Source organism: Merops nubicus, unplaced genomic scaffold, assembly GCF_000691845.1.
Source record: "Merops nubicus isolate BGI_N331 unplaced genomic scaffold, ASM69184v1 scaffold2197, whole genome shotgun sequence".
Taxonomy (NCBI): domain Eukaryota; kingdom Metazoa; phylum Chordata; class Aves; order Coraciiformes; family Meropidae; genus Merops; species Merops nubicus.
Genome location: NW_008620767.1, coordinates 5,228 through 23,473, shown reverse-complemented (window position 1 = coordinate 23,473; position 18,246 = coordinate 5,228). Strand labels below are relative to the sequence as shown.

Below are 18,246 nucleotides of genomic sequence, written 5' to 3'. Positions count from 1 at the left end.
TGCCTCAGATCATTATCTCACTTGACTATCAGTCAAATGTTAAGCAAGGTACGTTGGTGGCCTCATCAGAGCAGAAAATTTGGAAATGTTAAGGCCTTCTGAACAGCATGATTTGTAAGTCAGTCTCAGCAGAAGGTATCAGTGATGCTTTACATTTCTGTGAGGTGCCAGTCTGTGGCCAGCGTTTGCAAAGGGAAGTGACAGAGTGTTGAATGTCACAGTGCCTGACCCATGGACCTCTGCACACACAGGGGAATGGAGCACAGAGAGGTTCAGGCACAGACACTGTGGTGGGCAGGTGAGTATTTCCTAGTTGGTTGAGTATGGTGAAATGAGATAAACAGACTCTATCAATCCATCAATTTGGGAAGGTGGACACTAGAGGCATAGTTACACTGCTAAACAGCAGAGGACCAGGGATGACACCCAGACACCTCCATCCTGCCTTGGTTTTGGCCATCCCTAATGAGCTGTCTCCAAGCCCTTTGGCTCCAGAGGTGCCTAGCACTGTGCCCCATGGCTTCAGGCTGCTCAGTACCACAGTCTCTACCACTGAACAGTAGGGTCCTACCGGCACCACACCGGTCTGCAATTCCCCCCCAGCTACCTGCAGTACAAACTTCTGATTTGGGCTTTGAAATTTTCAGCAGCAAAATAATAGAGGATGGGGTCGAGGCAGCTGTTCATGGCAGCGAGGCAGAGCGTGACCACCAGGGCCTTGTGCACGGGCAGGCTGGACTGGCTGCAGCTGCTCTGCACCAGGTGGACAGTCCGCAGGACGTGGTAGGGCAGGAAACAGAGGAGGAAGAGGATGAGGGTGATGATAATGGTGGACAGTGCCTTCTTGTGACAGACTGCCTTTTTGTGCTGTGGAGACCTGGACTTGAGCAAGGCTTTGATGGCAAAGACGTAGCAGACAATGATTGTGCCAAAGGGCAGGATGAAGCCCACGGCGATGACGAAGCTGTTCATCACCAGGAGCCTTTGTTGGCTGGAGGGATGGAGGTCCAAGCACTTGTCTGGGTCGCTGTACCCAGCGATCTCCTTGCTTAGCAGAGGGCTGGAGGCTACCAGCACGAAGAGCCAGATGGCTGTGCAGATTATCCTGGCATACTTCTTGTTGGTGACCTTCCAGTGCTTGAAGGGGTAGACGATGGCAATGAAACGAACCACGCTGAGCACGGTGAGGAAATAAATGCTGCAGTACATGTTCACGTACAGGGCGTAAGTCATGATCCTGCAGGTGATGTCACCAAACACCCAGTGTGATCCCAGCAGGAAATACGTGGCCCGAAAGGGCAAAGTGCTCACAAACATGAGATCTGAAACAGCCAAGTTCTGCATGTAGATGTTAACCGAGAGCTTCCTCTGCGAAGGCTGGAAGAAAACATAAATGGAGAAGCCATTTCCAGCAGCACCCAGGAAGAAGATAAAGAGATACACAATGGGATAAATGACTTGCTTGAAGCTGTCAGTTGAACAGTTGAAGGAGCTGTTAGTGGAGTTGTCAGCCAGTGCCATCTCAGAAGTATTCATAAGCCTAGAGTTAGGCTCTCTGTCCTTCTGCCAAAGTAAAAAGAAGAGGTGTGAGTGCTGGCTGACAGGCTGGCCAGGGAGTTCAGCTTTCAGGACTATTTTGCTGAGGGCAGAAGTTGCAATATGCAGAGGGCAATGGAAAGCAAAGGTTCTTTAATGAGTTATTAGTTGTGATGTCCCAGTAAATACACATCTCAAGGCATGAAGCCTCAAGTCATCTCTAAACAGTTTCAGTACTACAGCAGCTGGTTGTTATCTCAATCTGTGAAAGTGCTGCCTTTTAAATGTGAGTGCTATGTCTGTGTTTTAATGGCAGGTCTTTGATCTCCTCTGGACAAAACAAGCAGCTTGCTGCCAGCCAGCTTGCAGCAGGGAAGTTTTGAGTCCCCAGTTACCCAGCATGGAAGTATCAAAGCCTGATCAGAAAAGGAATCACGATCTACTGGTAAGTCATTTAAAATTAGGATAAAGAGCCAAAAGAATTGAATTTACCTTTTGGAACTAGTGATATTTTCTCTGCTATGTTGTTGGCAGTATGTCACTGAACTTTCACAAGCAATACCAGAGACACGTTGTCATACATCAGAATGTATAAATTAAGGATATTTTGACCTTTAACACTGCATACATACTGTGCTAGTTACATGTGGTTCCTTTTCTGACTCCTTCCTCCTTACACTGCATTACTTCTTTCTTGTAAGATTTTGATGGCTTTCTGTGTCTCTTTTCGTGGGGCCCTTGCTTCATTTACCACTTTCTCAGCAGCTTTTGTGCTCAACTGCTCTACATCAGAGACTCAACCACAGGCATTGCAGCTTCCAGGGCAGCCCATGTTTGCAGCCCTAATGAAAATGGCCCTTGAGAAAACAGGCTGTGTTCACAAAGAGTGATATTTTTCCTCCTGTGAGGCTATAATTCAATCAAATCAAAACCACTCACAACTAAAACTCCCCAAATATTTTTGTTTTTCCTCATTAGAGGCTATTTACTTGCTAAACTCCTGATTTCTTCTCTCAGCTGGCCTGCAGCTAGTAGTATTTTGAAGGGAAGGTTTCAGTATTGTTGCTTGTTTAATAGATTCCCTCTCTGCATCTGCCAACATATTCTGGGGATGGAGCATGGAAAACTTTAGCCTAAAACCCAGAACTCTGTGGCACCTCTAGAAAGAAAAAGAAAAAGAAGTTTTTAATTTGCCCCAGTGAAAGTGATAATGGGTTGATGGTACACAACTGTGCCCTATCTCTTATTCTGGACCTCATTGGCTCCACAGTTTGATATTAATTTATTTACCCAGAAAAGCAGGCTAGGTTTGGGTGCTCTGGACTCCCTGTTACCCAATGCAGTCTTCCCACTGTGCTGTAAATCATAGAATCATAGAATCCTTTAGGTTGGAAGGGACCTTCAAGATCATCAAGTCCAACCACCGAGCCATTAGGGCTCTAAAGTCCTCTGCTAAAACTGAAACTCAAGCCATGGTGTGGGAGCCTGACCTATGTTCAGAGCAGACAATAATATCTTCAGGGAGGTGTCTCTCTGGATCCCTTAATACAGCAACCAGATGTGCCTCAGCAGCTGCATTTTACCAAGCCCCACTGTGACACAGAGCATGGGAAGCTCTGCTCTGGGCTCAGAAGGAGCAGGACTAACCCCCCTGCCAGCATGAGATGGGAAGGTGGCAGCTGGAGGAAGTGGGACACTTGCTCAGACCCACATCATACCCATCTCCCCAGTGCCTGAAATTCCCCCTCCAGAAAACAGAGTTAAGAATATCTACTGAGCTTAGGAGCACTGAAGACTGCAAGTAGACAAGCTGGATATTGGGGCTGACCAAAGCCCCAGACTCAGTAAACACGTGCTCCTGAAGGAAATCTCCTCATTTGAGACCCTCTTCCCCTGCAGAGGGGAGAGACAAGATATATTCCCCAAATCACAAGAAAATACCTATGCTTGTTGAAGTGTGCCTGTTGTGTGGGCCACCAAACACTAATGAAGAACCTGGAGAGTGGACAAATTCAAAACCCTGCTGAGCACCCTGAGTGGTGGCTTGTGGCCTGACACTATGTGTGCAAGGAGGAGATTCAGGCAATGAAAATTCAGTTGCTGAAAAGCCCATGGGTCCTTGCACTCTGGGGAGAGCAGTACAAGCACAGAGGCTGAGGCACTTTGCTCAGCCTCTTCACATGAGGTTATCTAGCTTACCATTAAAGCTATTTTGTGCTCCTCATTCCTCCTGCCAGCTGAAGACCTTTAGGAAACAAGAAGCACATGTGGAGCTGTGAAAACTCAGCATCCATGGGCCTGGCAAGAAAGCCAGCACTCAGACTCCTCTCCAAATTATCCAAACAAAATTTTAAAGCCATTATAGGATGTCTAAGAGAAAGAGAAAAGGGATCAGTCATCTGAAAGCTACATTGTCTGCCCTCAGCTGAGGGGCAGAAGTCACCCATGCAATTATCTCGTGTAGATGTTCCTATTAACTGTGTTTTAACACAGGGATTGATGTAGAAAGGCAGGGGCAGTAGAAGATATATTTCACACAGAACTAGCTCAAGCAACCACAGTGGAGATGGGGAGAATTTTAGCCCTCCTAGAAGCCAAGAGCTGTTCATTAGCCAGCTATGGTGAGGAGATGGCTCCTAGATAAACAGAGAGAGAATGGCAAATGTAACTACAGGCAATAAATTTTCAGCCAGAGCATCCAGTCTCCTGGGTCAGGAATGAACAGGGTGGGGTTTGGGTGAAAAGACCTCTAGGGTCCTACAAAAGACTTCAGAAGGGAGATTGGTGGTAAGATCTAAGAGCCCTCTGAGATAACAGAGGGAGAGAGGGACAATGTGAAATGAGAATCTCTCTCAAGTGCTACTGAAAGACTTTTCTGATGGAAACTCCCTAGCAGAAGATTTTTTCTATGTATGAGTTTCCCTGATGGAAGCTATCAAGTAGAAGCAGCTGATACATGTTTTGAGGCTCTGACAACCCCCCTGGCAGGAGAGAGAGAGAGCACATCAGCTGAGCAAGAAAAAGGGAGGCTTTTCTGAAATACCTGCTCTTAGATTGGACATAGATTGGGGTGAGTTTTTCTCTTTATCTCTGTGGAGTCTTTTAGAAACATTTTCAACTTTATAAGTATGTATTTTATACATAAATATTTACCTTTCATTGTAAATTACATCTATTATAAACTATATATATATATATATAAAAATTAGGAAGAAATAGTTTGCCTTTTGGCTTGGCCTGAGTGTGATTTACTGGAAGGAGACAACAGAAAGACATTCTTTGCCTAACACCCCTAACAGATGGGTGCTTAAACCAGGTGGGACACTGGTAAAGCAGAAGTAAGAGATTTGTTTAATTGGAGGAGATCCTAAATGACTAAAAATGCCCTAAAACTATCAGATTTGAAGCTCAGGATGCAGCCTAACAGCACAGAGAGGGCTATCCTGTGAGCTGCATGGATGAGGCAGTGGAGAGGAGGCAGAAAGAGAGACTGTGACATCTCCAGAGCAGGGCCAGGCTGCTGGCACTGCAGACTGAAAGGTTTGCAGAGGAGTAATTAATTAGAAGCAACAGAGGAGCTGGCGGGCATGAGGAGAGCAAGTGGGCTGGGCTGATGAGACCTGTGCACCTCTGACAAGGCCAAGAGGGAGATAAAGCCCAGCTGCAGTCAAGAGGGAAAGCAAATCCAGAGCCTGCAACCCCAGCTGGCTGATATGTGATGTCTTGAGTGACTGATCCCACGTAGTTCTGCACCAGGGCTCAGAGCTGATGAGATGGAGGAGCTGGAAGGCTTGGCATGAGGCAGCAGCCCTGGTGCAAGGGGAACCTCTGAGACCTGCTGGAGAGAGGGTAAGCAACAGGAGCCTACGTTGCCATGCTGCCAGCTTCATGGTAGGGGCAGTGGAGGATGGACAGGTGGAGGAGTAGCACTATGCATGAGAGAGTATATAACTTACAACAGCATAAAAGTGTTATGGCTGAAGGGAAGCACCACAGGCTTCTTGTAGGCAGATATCCCATACTCTAATAATAAAAATATGGTACTCTGAATATGCCACCAAACTCCTCATCAGATTGATGGCAGTCTTCAGCAAATGCTAAGTGAGAGCAGAAGCTGAAAGCAAGAGCAGGCTCATCAGATTGATGGCAGTCTTCAGCAGATGCTAAGTGAGAGTAGAAGCTGAAAGCAAGAGCAGATTTGGGGTGTCTTTATAAAGATGTGGAGCTGCAGCAGAACAAGACATAATATCCATATGCAAGAAATGCCTGATTCCTGGAATAGTGAATCCTGCAAACAAATCCACAGCATAAAATGTCATTCTACATTTGGTCTTTATAAATACAGAGAAGGAACTGGTAAAGGATGTGCAGGGTGACAGTAAGTTTTGCAAGCCCACTGAGAGATGAAAGGCTGCTAGGGAACTAGCAGGGTTCTTGGTGATGGCAAAAGATCTCTCAGGGACAACAAGGCTAGAGCAGAGAAACTCAGTGAATTCACTCGTCCCCATCTCCAGGTAATTCCCCAGGCATTTTCATGCCTGATGCAGCAAACAGGTCAGAGGAGCCAGCTCCACCTGAGGGCTGTGTGCAGGAAACATTAAACCAACCAGGTAAGTGAGAGGGCAATAAGTAACCAGGACCAGATGACATTCATGGTCCCAAAGGATCTTACAAGTCACCTCATCCTCCCTGGCAATCAGGCACTGTGCCAGGGGACTGGCATGTCACCAACACAGCTCTCTTCTAGAGGAAGGGCTTCAGGAGCAGCTCGAGGGCGAGCTGGTTGTCTCAGTGCTGTGAGCTACCAACCACTGAGACCAATTTCCAAAGGGAAAGGGTGGCAGATGAGCATCAGGGTATTTTAATGTAAGGTGATGCCTTCTGGGAAAAATACTCTGGACCATACCTTTATGACAGGAGCTTGGAATTGGCTGTTACATTCAGGAAAGAGCATCTTGCATTGGCTTCACTATTTACTGCAGTCATTTCTGCACTACCTGCAGCAGCAGAAGCAACCAAAAATGCAAGATGAGGGACATCACCAAGAAAGCTATGGAGAGCAACATAAACTATCACCCTGTATAAAATCTCCATGCACCCCCATAGTGAGCTTATGGAGTTAAAGAAGGCACAAAGAGTGGCAAGTGAAAGGATCCAGGAGGCAGAGTAAGGATTAAAAAGCCTGAGGCTCTTCCTTTCAGAAAGGAGGAGGCTGAAGAAGGATGTGGTCAAGGTTTACAGAGTCATGAAGATGGTAGATAATGTAACTGTGAGCTGTTATTCACAGGGCCCCACAGTGCTGGGACTTGGGGTGCTCAGCAGAGTTGTTTGCAGTCTGCTTGCAAACAAATAAAAGAGGGAACACCTCTGTGCAGCAAGGAGTGGGCAGCACTAGGAGCTTGCTGCCACAGCAGGCACTGCAGGCAGCAGAACAGGATCTGAAAATGCCAGGATGGTAACTGGGAAACAAAAGACTGGGCAGGGCTGTGCTCCCCAGTGCCCATGGACAGCAGCCAGGAAGCTGGAGAAATGCAGGGGGAAAGCACTCTGGAAGGTGGTCAGGCAGGTGATGAGGCTCTCAAGTCTCCAACCAGCCTCTCCTTTGCCAGGATGAGAGATGGAATACTCCACGGACCATGCTCTGAGCTGCCAGCACACTCCTCACAGCCACAGTTTGCTCCTAGTCCCTGGCAGTGTGAGAACCACAGCTGACTTCCCTGAGCTGCCCCTAACTCCTGCTGGGGAAGTGAGACCAATGCCTGCAGTGAGCTTAATACAGAGATTCCACCTTGTCTGGCAGAAAGCTGGTACTGGGAAAGTGGCAACTGCCAGCAGCCCTGGGCTACCCTCACCTCTAGTGGAGGGCAGCCAGTTGAATAATCCAGCACCTTTGTGGACAATAGGATCAGTTTGTATGCCAGGCCTGGACAGAGAGACATCTACACCTTTGAAAGAGGTGTAGGGGACTGGTGCTGCTGCTAAAGGTGTCAATGTGAAACCTCCATTGTCTCTGAAGGTGTAAATATGAAACTCTCTGTTTCCAAACTGCTGCTCTGAAACTCTGTGTTCACCACAACATGAGGAACTACCAGAGAACCTAGTTTTAATAACATGCATATGAGAAGTTTAATAGAGAAATTGAGCTGTTCATTCAAAATACAGTTCTTTGCTGTGCTAAGTGATAAATAGAGCCTCCAATATGCCAGGAAAAATGAGACACTTTCTGCATCTACCACAACAACTCTTTGTCTGAAGAAGACCCCAAACACTACAGCCTCCTGTTGATTGCCCAAATAGGAAGGAAGTTATGATATTTTTGTTATATTTTTGCTTCAGAGACAAACAGAAGTTCTCATGGTTTCTTTCAGGTTCCCATTGGCTTTCTTTCTAGCATTCACTTTGTGTTTCAGGAGCAACGTTACTAAGAGTAAATGTAACAGAATGTAATATTTAGAATTAACACTAAGTTCATCAAAACATGGCATTTTATTAACCTTTCTACATAGATTATAGTGGAAAAAAAAAAAAGAAGAAAGTCTGGCATTTCACACCTTGGATTTGAAAAGTTTGCCAGAACCCAAATATATATTTTTCATCTAATTAAAAGACAAGACTCATTTAATCAGATCCACAACTTGATTGTTACCTTCCACCTGGCAAACGTTCCTAGTTACATAAATCCACCCTTTTTTTCTGCCAAAAACTAATTCCCAAGATCAGATTTGTCATACAGGAGTTTAGTCAACGACCACAACTTCTGGCAAGTAAAAAGCTTACTGCCAGTAATAAAAAGCCCAAGTAGGTTGTATTTTAATCATTGATTTTAATAATTTAACCTGTTTTATCCACATCACAGAAAGTAGACAAATCTTGTCCTACCTCAGCTTGTGTACCTTCTGGTGGGTTGAGTTTTTCCTTCTTCTCTTTGCTCTTGTTCACAACTTTCAGCTTCGTTAGTGGAAAGGAAAAACACAAAAAACCTGAGGCAAAACCCAAGTGCTATTTATGCAGAAACCACAGAAAAGCAACGAGCAGTAGGAAAGGGAAGTAAATCCTGATCAAAAGATCTTACATCTTCTTAAAAGAGAAATGTTTTCTGCTCAAGGAGTGGTGCTAGCAATCACATGTCAATCTTTCCCAATTTTCACCCAATGAAAGAAGCTCTTCAGCTACGTGGTATATTGGGAAGCTTTCTGGATTCCTGTATTTGGGCCCGTGCTTCTACGTATCTGCTTTCAATAATCAGGGCTGCTCAAAATATTTTATGAGATTCCCCACATAAGCTTCACAGAGATCATTAGAGATATAATTCTTGGAAGTATGGAGAGGACATGAGCCCGGGCTATTTCCCAGGCTTTTTGTGCATAAATCACAGGAAAAAACAAAACCATAAACAGCCTGCTAGGAATTGGTGTCTAATGTCATTCAGCTCATAGTTTAAGGTTGAGTTTACAGAGATGAGGGACTCATTTCCCTTGAGATTTGATAGGATCAGAATACACAGCTCTGTTGGGCCACGAGCAAGTGGCTGCAGTGAATGTCTTATTTCCCCTTCATATTGTATCACTTCTTGGTGGAGCACCACTGACTGCACAGATGGGTACTCTGAGCCCACTGCAGTTGTGAAACAGGCACCTCCACATGCTGTGGGTATAACAGCTTGGTTATTCCTCTCCTGTGCTGCCAGCACATCAGGTGGACCAGACTCAGGTGCTCTCTGGTTCCTGTGCTGCCTTTCGGACTGGTGGCAGGTTAGGAGGCCACACGTGGCTGCTTGCCTGGCTCAGCCTTGCAAAAATCTCCCTGCCCACCTTTATAGTCTTCCACAGATGATTGTAATCTCTCCTTTTTTGTGTCTCATTTATTGCCATTTGTGTCTCATTTATCACTCTTCACTCTGGTTGTACACGTGGACTCGAGAGCAGACAGAACAGTCTCTGAGCCTGCTCCCCCTGTGAGGGGGTGGTGTCACCAGAGCTCACAGATGCCTGTGCCCATGGAGGGAAGAACCTACAGCCTGCAAACAGCCCTGTGAACGTGGGGGTTTTTAGCATGAGGCATAGAAAAGCAGTCTAACACCTTTTGTCTCTGGAGTAAGCACAAAATCCATGAGTGGTGTCTGTGAACATTTGCCTAGGTCTGCATTGACAGAGAAAAGCAAGCTTAAAAACCTCACTGATAGAGATCCACATCAGATGAATTTTCAAAGTGCAATGTGACAGTGAATTAGGACCCTCCTGAGACCACTGGTGGCTAACTTAGACTTTGCCAGCTCTCATGGCACCTAAGCCTGTGGGTAGGTGTCCTCCTGCAGCTGTGGTTGCACTGGCCACCTGGGCTACCATCCCAGCTCCTTCCCTCTCTGCAGAGCAGCTCCTGGGTGCTCCCCAATTCCATTCATTCACTGAGATGGACTGGAGCAGGGTAGAGATGGCCCCAGGAGCAGCTTGGCAGGCAGATTGCAGGGGCAGAGCCCTTGGGGAGGGGTCTGTGACATGCAGCATGGAGCAGCTCAGGGTGCAGCTGCTCCAGCCAGCGAGGCCACGGCCAGAGGACAGCTGTGGTCTTGGTGTTCACTCAGAAGGTGTCTTAGTAACTTAGACTGCATCTTATCTGCAACTGGCAGAGACTAATTTAGGCAGTAGCAGCCTGATGACATCCCCATCACATGGCTCGTGGTGATAACCACTCTGGGACTGATAGGCTGTTCTGAGATACACAAGGTCACAGACTGAAACATGCAGAAAACTTAGAGACTGACCACATTTTATTTTCCTGGATGTGTTTTGAGAACATTTCTTTCACCACATGATCTACATTGCCAACATTATTTCCCACATTCACCTTCTTAAGCGTCCTGCTTCCTGAGGAGTATGGTTTCCCCCTCTTATAAAGTAATTCTGTATTTTGCTTTAAGCCTGGCTTTGAATAAATGACTTTGGCTGCCAGCTCACCCTGCACCTGATGAGCTAGATCTGGAGTGACTGCTTGGGATTTTTTAGCAACAGCCATTGGATGACTCAGCTTCCGAGGGGAGTTTATTACATTTCTTACTAATAAAAACTTCAGTAATTCTGGAGAAGGCATCTCAGGATATCATGAAGAATTAGAGACTTTCATCACAAGATGCTGAGTATGTATTGCATATTCAACAGTTAAGAGCCTAGATTATTTCTGAATTTTGAGTCCCCTAGAATGAGTAGATGATGAAGGACACAGCAGAGTGCAAATCACCCCTCTGGGCTGCAGCTCTGTCCTGCCTCTGTTTCTGTTCCCTCTTGCATGTCCAGCTCTATAACAGACCATTTTCCACACAGAAAAGCAGGAGGGGGTGACTCTTCCTTCCTTTCCTTACAAACCCACCTCCCCTCCAGCCCTGGGCAGGGGCATTGCCCATGAAGGAAGGCTCCAGCCCATGGTGGCAAGCAAAGCTACCACTGCAGGCTCCAAATGCATGGAGAAGTCAAACTTTGGACCCAAAATAAGCACTCCAGTACAGGTAGAACCAAAAATGTAGCCTCTCCTTCCCCTGTCCAGCATTCTTTAGGCTAGCTCAAGTGTCCTTCTGGGCTGAGCACTACGTGGTGGGAACACTGATCAAGGAGCCTGTCTCCCACTCTCCCTCTATAGGGCACCTTGGACATCCCAAACACACATCATGCCATTGTGTGCTCCACAGGGACAGCCCCACCCCCAAAAAACAGTACTGTGTCACCCTAAAATCAGGTGACCTGCTCCCTGGGGATGATCTGTTACCTGGGACACTCCTGCAGGACTGCAGTCTCACTGGGCACATTTTTCTCCACTCCACACCTCAGCAGAGGGCCCTGGGAGCTGCCTGAAACCCACTTGGGTACTGGGACATGTGCACAGCCCAAGAGACTCACCAGAGCTCATCAGCTGGTGGGGCACAGATGCATTTGGACAGCAGGTCAGGTACCTTGGCAGCCTCATGGCCACGGGGACTGTGCAGGGCAGATGTGGAATCCCCAGCACCAGGGGAGCTGAGGGGAGACATCCAGTCTCCCAGACAAGCCAGATGAAGGAGTCTGCATATTTTTTTCTCTTATTCAGTCAATGTTTTGCTGTCTGCAGACACAAACTTCCAGTGACAGAGTTTCACTTTTTATTCAGGCCAAGAGATTTTTGGTAAAAAAGAACCTGTCAAAAAACCAGCAGGGATTACCTCCACTGAAGATTTTAGTGCTGCATGTCTTCAGCACGGCAGCTTAGCCTACTAACACACATCTATTTCCTACAAAACCTACATTCAGTTTTTTCTGTGCAATCCAGAAAAAAACCCAGCATCCAACGTTGGCTCCTCTGCTGTCAGCTCTAAGTCTGGTTGGTGGGAAGATGAAAGTGACTGCTGCATGAAGAAGGTGGGAGAAAGAGACAATTTGAAGAGGAATTATTCAGCAGTGAAAAGCACAGAAGGTTTTCAAGCTGCTTCTTCTGCAACACTGGTAATGACATCTTTTTTAATTGCCTGTGGTCCTTAATTGTTTGCTGTTTCTCATTAATGTACTGATGAGGGCAGAGGGACATCAATTTATAGCTGGAATGCAAAAAGATAACCACTATACAAAAAGATAACCTTTATGTAAAACAAACTGTTCTGTGTAAATCTGAAATACCAAAACTGGAAATGTTTTTTTTTGCCAGCCTCTCCAAAGGTGGCTGTGGGCCTTGGGAAGGACTGGTTGTCTCCAGAAGCTGTGGAGCTGATGGCAGCTAGGAGTGTTAATGCTCTTCCTGGAGAATAATCAATCCAATCCCCAACTCTGACAAGACTAAACCAGAGCAGGACAAAACACCAAACACTTTCTGAGGCCTTCATCTAAAGCCCACTGAAGTGAATGGAAAGAGGAATGCCTTTTTGGATTAAAACCCAAACAAGACATCCTCAGAAACCATGACTGGATAAAAAGAATTCCTTTTTTTCCTCTTCAATTAGCTAAAAGCATTTCAGATCTAACACATGCAAGGCTGTCAGCATGCCAGATACAGTCATTGTATCTTCTCTGTGTAGTGTACCTTCCAAACCTCTCTGTCTCAACTTCTGCAGCCACTTCTCTACCTCCTAACCACCCTTTTGCTGAAGTGCCTTCCTGCTGGCATTAAGCATTTTGCACAATTGCACCATCTGCAGTTGCAAACTCTCTTATTTCTGGTTTGTGTGTTGGGCACTACAGGTTGGCAAACTGGTGGGATAATGGAAGTGCAGGATTTAAAGGAATGAAAGTGCAGGATTGAAAGGATTTGGCAATTAATCTAGTTATCTCTGTCTTTAGGTTTGGTCTCCTATTTGTAGCTGGCACATGGATGCAGTTCTACAGGGTCCTACCCACAGAGCTCTGTGGTTTGATCTGTGTTTACTCCCTATTAGTTCCACGAACCTGGTGGTGTTCTGCTGAACTCTCCCTTCATACAAAACCAGAAACTTGATGCAAAACAAACTTCCTTTCTTCTCTTTTTGCTGACTCTTTTACTTCCCTGACCTGCTTAAAAAAACCAACAACGTTCTCAAATCAGAATCATGAGATTTAGGTGCTCTGCATCTCATCTTCAATGGCTAAACACCACTGTAAGATAGAACCTGCAAGTCCTTCCACAGAAACTCCAAACACCACCAAATCCACTTTCCTATCAAAGTAATCATCACTAATATTTACCAATAAACATGCCAGAACACAGTATGCCTGACTGCAACTCCATTCCCTAACTCCAACACCTTCATACCATTTTTTTCTCCCCTGCTATAATCCCTTTGCTTTTTGTCCTTGGTGTGGATTTAAATGATGTTTCTTCAGCTGATGGCAGCTGGGTGTTAATGTTCCTCCTGGAGAATTACTGAGAAATGACTGAGAAAACTCAGGTGGGTTTACATTACAGTGGCCACAGTTTCTGCTGTGTTGGCTTTGGGAAATCATTTAGGGTATTGTGTGCTGTTTGATACTTTTTAAACTGTATTTTAAAATACTATATAGTCTATGTATGTGATTTTGAGGAAGAGAATAGCATGACCTTTTGTTCCAGTTTTTTACTCATAATTTTAGGAAAAAGAGAAGGTTCTATAATGGCTCATAAAGATGTTGTTAAAATGTCCATTTAGAACTGAAATTTCCAGCCTTGAAAAGTGCTGGAATTATGTATTTCTTTTGCAATGAGTTTGTGACCAGAGTCCCCCAGATAAAAATGAGAATTAAAGCTCATCTTTGTCACAGACTACACACTCTTGCATCATGACTTAGGGAAATCCTCCCCACTGCTATAGACTGGAAACAAGACTGTTTGAGCAGGGCTGGATGCAGTGGTGATGAGGGCAGGAGTGGGGAGTTCTGCAGCAGCAGGTGCCTCCACTGTTGCAGGACATGGGCTGACTACACAACTGAGTGGTTGTCAGTCAAGCTTGCACAGGATTTTACAGCCAAATTGGGAGTTTCTCACTCCATCTTGGTTAAACTGCTTCACGTTTGCTTTCAGAGTCCTCAGTGCAAGGAGAACAAGCTGGGCAGAGGCTAACTGGTCTTTTGCTGCAGGAAGAAAATAAAGAGAAATATATGATTTGATTCAGTTTTATTTGGCAGAGATGTTTCTTCCACTTTCTTATTGTTGCTACAAGACCAAAGCTGTAACTCTCTTGAAATCTGGTGCATGCCACCAGAGAAGAATTAGCACCATGGTTTTAGTTTTCTGTAACATTTCCAATACCCAGCAACTGAGTGCTTTAGAAGAGAATAAACAGAATGAAGTAAGCTGTTTGTTCAGCATTTCCAGCACCCGTCCATCTGCCTCCCTTTGTACTCACAGTCCCTCAGCCACAACTTTTCTTATCTGCCACTGTCAAAAACATGACTCATTTTCTACATAATAGACTGGGGGGAAAGTAGAGAAGTTTTAATACATAATAAAGCTTTCTCTTGCCCAGGATCTCCTGCATCAGCTCTTCTTTTACTCCTCATTAAAAGGAGTGACACAATGAAAATGTACTTTTCCTAGCCCTAGCTAGCTGCAGCCAGGACTCACTGTCTATGCCACAATTAGCTCTGCTTGACTCTTCACAGAACCAGGCAAATGAAGCTTTGGTCTAGCTAATTTTTAGGACAAGGAATTAGTCAAATTCCCAGGCCACGAGGGGACTAAGTGTTAGCACAGCTTATACAATTAGTGAATTTCGTGAGTGGAAGGAATCCTTCTCCCCCCTAGCCAGGCATCTCAGAAGCTGAGCTAACACTCAGGGCTGCAAAGCAAAAGCCATTCCAAGGTGGGGACACTGCCCAGACGTCAGGTTTTGAGCCTGCATTGTGTCACCATCAGAAAGACACCTCCTCAAGCAGCAGAGGTGGTTCCCACGGGAAGGATCTGCTGCCCTCCTGGGGACACGTTCAGGAGCCACCCCTTGTGCAGGACGTCACACTTTCCTGGGCTGGTAACGAGGCTGGGGCTGGGTTCCCAGCAGGCTGGAAGCAGGTTTTCAGTTCAGATGAAATCTCACAGCTTTTTTCACACCAACCTCTCTCTTTCCAGCACCCTCGTGTGGGTGAGATGAGTGTTGCTGCCACAGGAACCCCACGTTAGGATCATTTCCCTACGATGGGAACATCACTTGCCAAGCAGGTGGAGGAGGGATCCAGCAAACCCAGAGGTCCCTTCCCAACTCTGCTGGGACTTCTGCCCCCACGTGTGGCACCGTGCTGGGGTGAGGAAGGCTTTTGGCAATGGAAATTATGTCTCTGGGCAGCAAACTCTCTCTTGCTTTTCTCAGTGCTGAGAAATGTAGTTTTCCTTAGTTGCTACAATCACCAGTAGCCATGCACAGGATGGGAGGGGGACTGAGCCCACTGCACATCTGAGATGCTCAAACTTTGCCAGCTTGTTTGGTGACACTAAAGTTATTACAGATAGTCAGAGGCTTATATAAAGTTAATCCACTTTAGAATCAAGACAGCTATTTACCTTTTGGATCTCAACGTGACTTGAACTACATGATGCAGGCTTTGAGAAACATCACTGAGGAAAGCCCCAAGGAACACCACCTTTAATGTGTCCTTTGCACTTCATTTGCTCTACCCTACACTTTAATTTCCTAGGCATATCTTAAGTGCCTTCAGCAGCAGAGTAAGTATAATTCCTATGAGCTAGCTAAATCACTGCTAGCAAATTTGTATCAGCTCCTACATTGTATTAGTATCATTACATTATAATTTAAATTTTTCATTTCACCACTAATCAATGCCAATTCTAGAAAATAACCCAAATCTTCTAATCTAGCAATAGTATCATGTCTTATGTTCTTTTTTAACAACCAGGCATGGTCACTACAACCTCTGTAAGCAATAGTGTGTACATAGCAGCAGGGCAGTGCCATTCCCTGCTGTCAAGCAAACTTCCTAGGTCTAAGCATCCTCTGCTTCTATGTCTGCAAAGCTTAAATACTTCAGCAGGGTCAGCAGCACTATGTACACTATCCTCCAGATTACACCCCTAGAAAATTCCACTTCCCTTTGACAGGTATTCCTGACAACATCTGAGAGCATAAACAAAGAGGCTGTGGGAACCTCATGCTGCCCCTTTAGGGATGCTTTCTGGGTTTCATTTTTCATTTCTCTAGCGCACAGCTCCACCACTTGTACCTCTGAAACATGCTAGAACCAAAGTGCTAAAATTAGCCAAAAACTGAAAGCACAGATTTACTATACCAAGAGTTTGTAAATGGGTGACAGAGGCTCTTTTCTCTTTGACATGGCCAACTGTACTAAGGCTACACAACAGTTTAAGATGAAAGTTCCCTTTGCTTCACTGTGAGAAAGCCACAGCTAGGACTCACATCCATGCAGGTACCATCCCAATTATGTTTTACTGGCTCTTGAGATATAACACACAATGTTTTCAGGCCATAGCCATTCAAGCATAAATATTTTGCTTCTCTTTATGCAACTATTCAGTATAATTAAAAAAAAAAATTGAACTAGTGATGAAGAGCTGGCCAATGTGTGTTGACACACTGTTGGGTGACCATCAGGCCAGACTTATGTGCATGAGCAACATGAGAGACCACAACCACAGTGATAGCCTTATTTAAATTATACACAATGATAAGCTATATAATAAGAATTAGTCTTGCACCTCAGCCACTTGTGTGTGTCCAGGAAAAAGCTCTTCCTAGTGTCAGAGATGAAAACATAAGAGCTGATGTAACCAATATACTGTTGGCTTTTATTTTTATTTAAAAAGGTGCTTTATCCTGAAGGCCACGTTTTGGAAGATCAAACTTACAGCTGTACACACCTGTAAATCTGAAATGTCTTTTCTTTATTCTGACTCTCCATTTGCTGGCTCCCTTGATCCTGCACAGTGGTGCATTTAGAAGGAAACATCCAGCTTTCTGGAAGTACAATAGGTGAAAGGTTTCTTTTTATTTCCAAACTCAGTGTAAGGACAGTCAATGTGCAGTCACACTTTCCAGGCCACACGTGGTTTTGTAGATCTTTATTACACAGAATCATAGAAGAGTTTGGGTTGGAAGGGATCTTTAAGATCATCTAGTTCCAACCCCCCTGCCATGGGCAGGGACATCTCCCACTGCCCCTTGTCCTGTCACTGTCTGTCAGTGAGAAGAGCCTGGCTCTGACCTCCTGACACTTGCCCTTGACATCTTTATAGACATTCATGAGGTTACCCCTCAGTCTCCTTTTCTCCAGGCTAAAGGGAAGGTCCCACCTTCCATGTCACCAACAGAGATGTTAAACAGCACCAGTCCCAGGACTGATCCCTGAGGAAAAGCACTCACCTCTGGTCTCTACTTGGACACCAACCCATTGACCACGACTTTTTGAGTGCAGCCATCCAGCCAATTCCTTATCAGCCAAGTGATCCATCCATCACATCCACATCTTTCCAATCTAGAGACCAGGATGTCATGTGGGATGATTTACAGAGCCGCACAAGCGAGCGCTGACTTTGAAGCACTGCAAAAGCACCATGTGAGTATGAATAACAGAGCAATTAAATGACACATGACATTTAATAGAGACAGATGCAAAATGATTCACATCCAAAGTCTTCTTGTCCAGCAGTTTTACCTTTATAAATAGATGGGGGAAGTCTGAGCCAACTGCTGTCTCTCAAAAATGAGAGCACGTTGTATGAAGACTTGAGCTTAATGTTGAGGAGCAGCCAAACACAACGTGTTACTATATCATCACCCAAAGCTATAAAGCACCAGTGGTTTCAATATTTAACCCCAGGATGAGGGGCAAGGGGTTCAGGCTGGAAGAGGGTAGATTTAGATTCATAATTAGGAAGAAATTTTTCACTCTGAGGATGGTGAGTCACAGAAACAGGTTGCCTAAGGAAGTTGTAGATGCCCAAACACTGGAGGTGTTCAAGGCCAGGTTGGATGGGGCTTTGAGCAACCTGGTCTGGTGGAAAGTGTCCCTGCCTGTGGTAGGGGGGTTGGAATTAGATGATCATTAACATCCCTTCCAACTCAAACTATTCCATGATTCTATGGTTCTGTGGTTTCTGCAGATTATCTCTCCTCACCTTTACCTTCTTTTTGAGATTATTTAAATCTCTGGAACAATAAAGTCACAGAAAAGACCTCTGATCACAAAGGTAACAACCTCTCTTCACTTTACAAATTGATCTTTTGCTCCTACCCTGTGTCTCCTGATTATCCACACAAGGATCTTCCCTTCTATCTAA

The 18,246-nt window shown here is 45.3% G+C and overlaps 1 protein-coding gene across 1 annotated transcript; it reads right to left on the bottom strand.

Annotated features, from left to right (window-relative positions):
- Positions 1 to 603: 603 nt before the first annotated feature.
- HCAR1 (hydroxycarboxylic acid receptor 1) lies at positions 604 to 1,521 on the bottom strand. The gene has a single exon (XM_008944191.1). The coding sequence runs from the start codon at positions 1,519 to 1,521 to the stop codon at positions 604 to 606; it is 918 nt and encodes a 305-aa protein (XP_008942439.1).
- Positions 1,522 to 18,246: the final 16,725 nt, after the last annotated feature.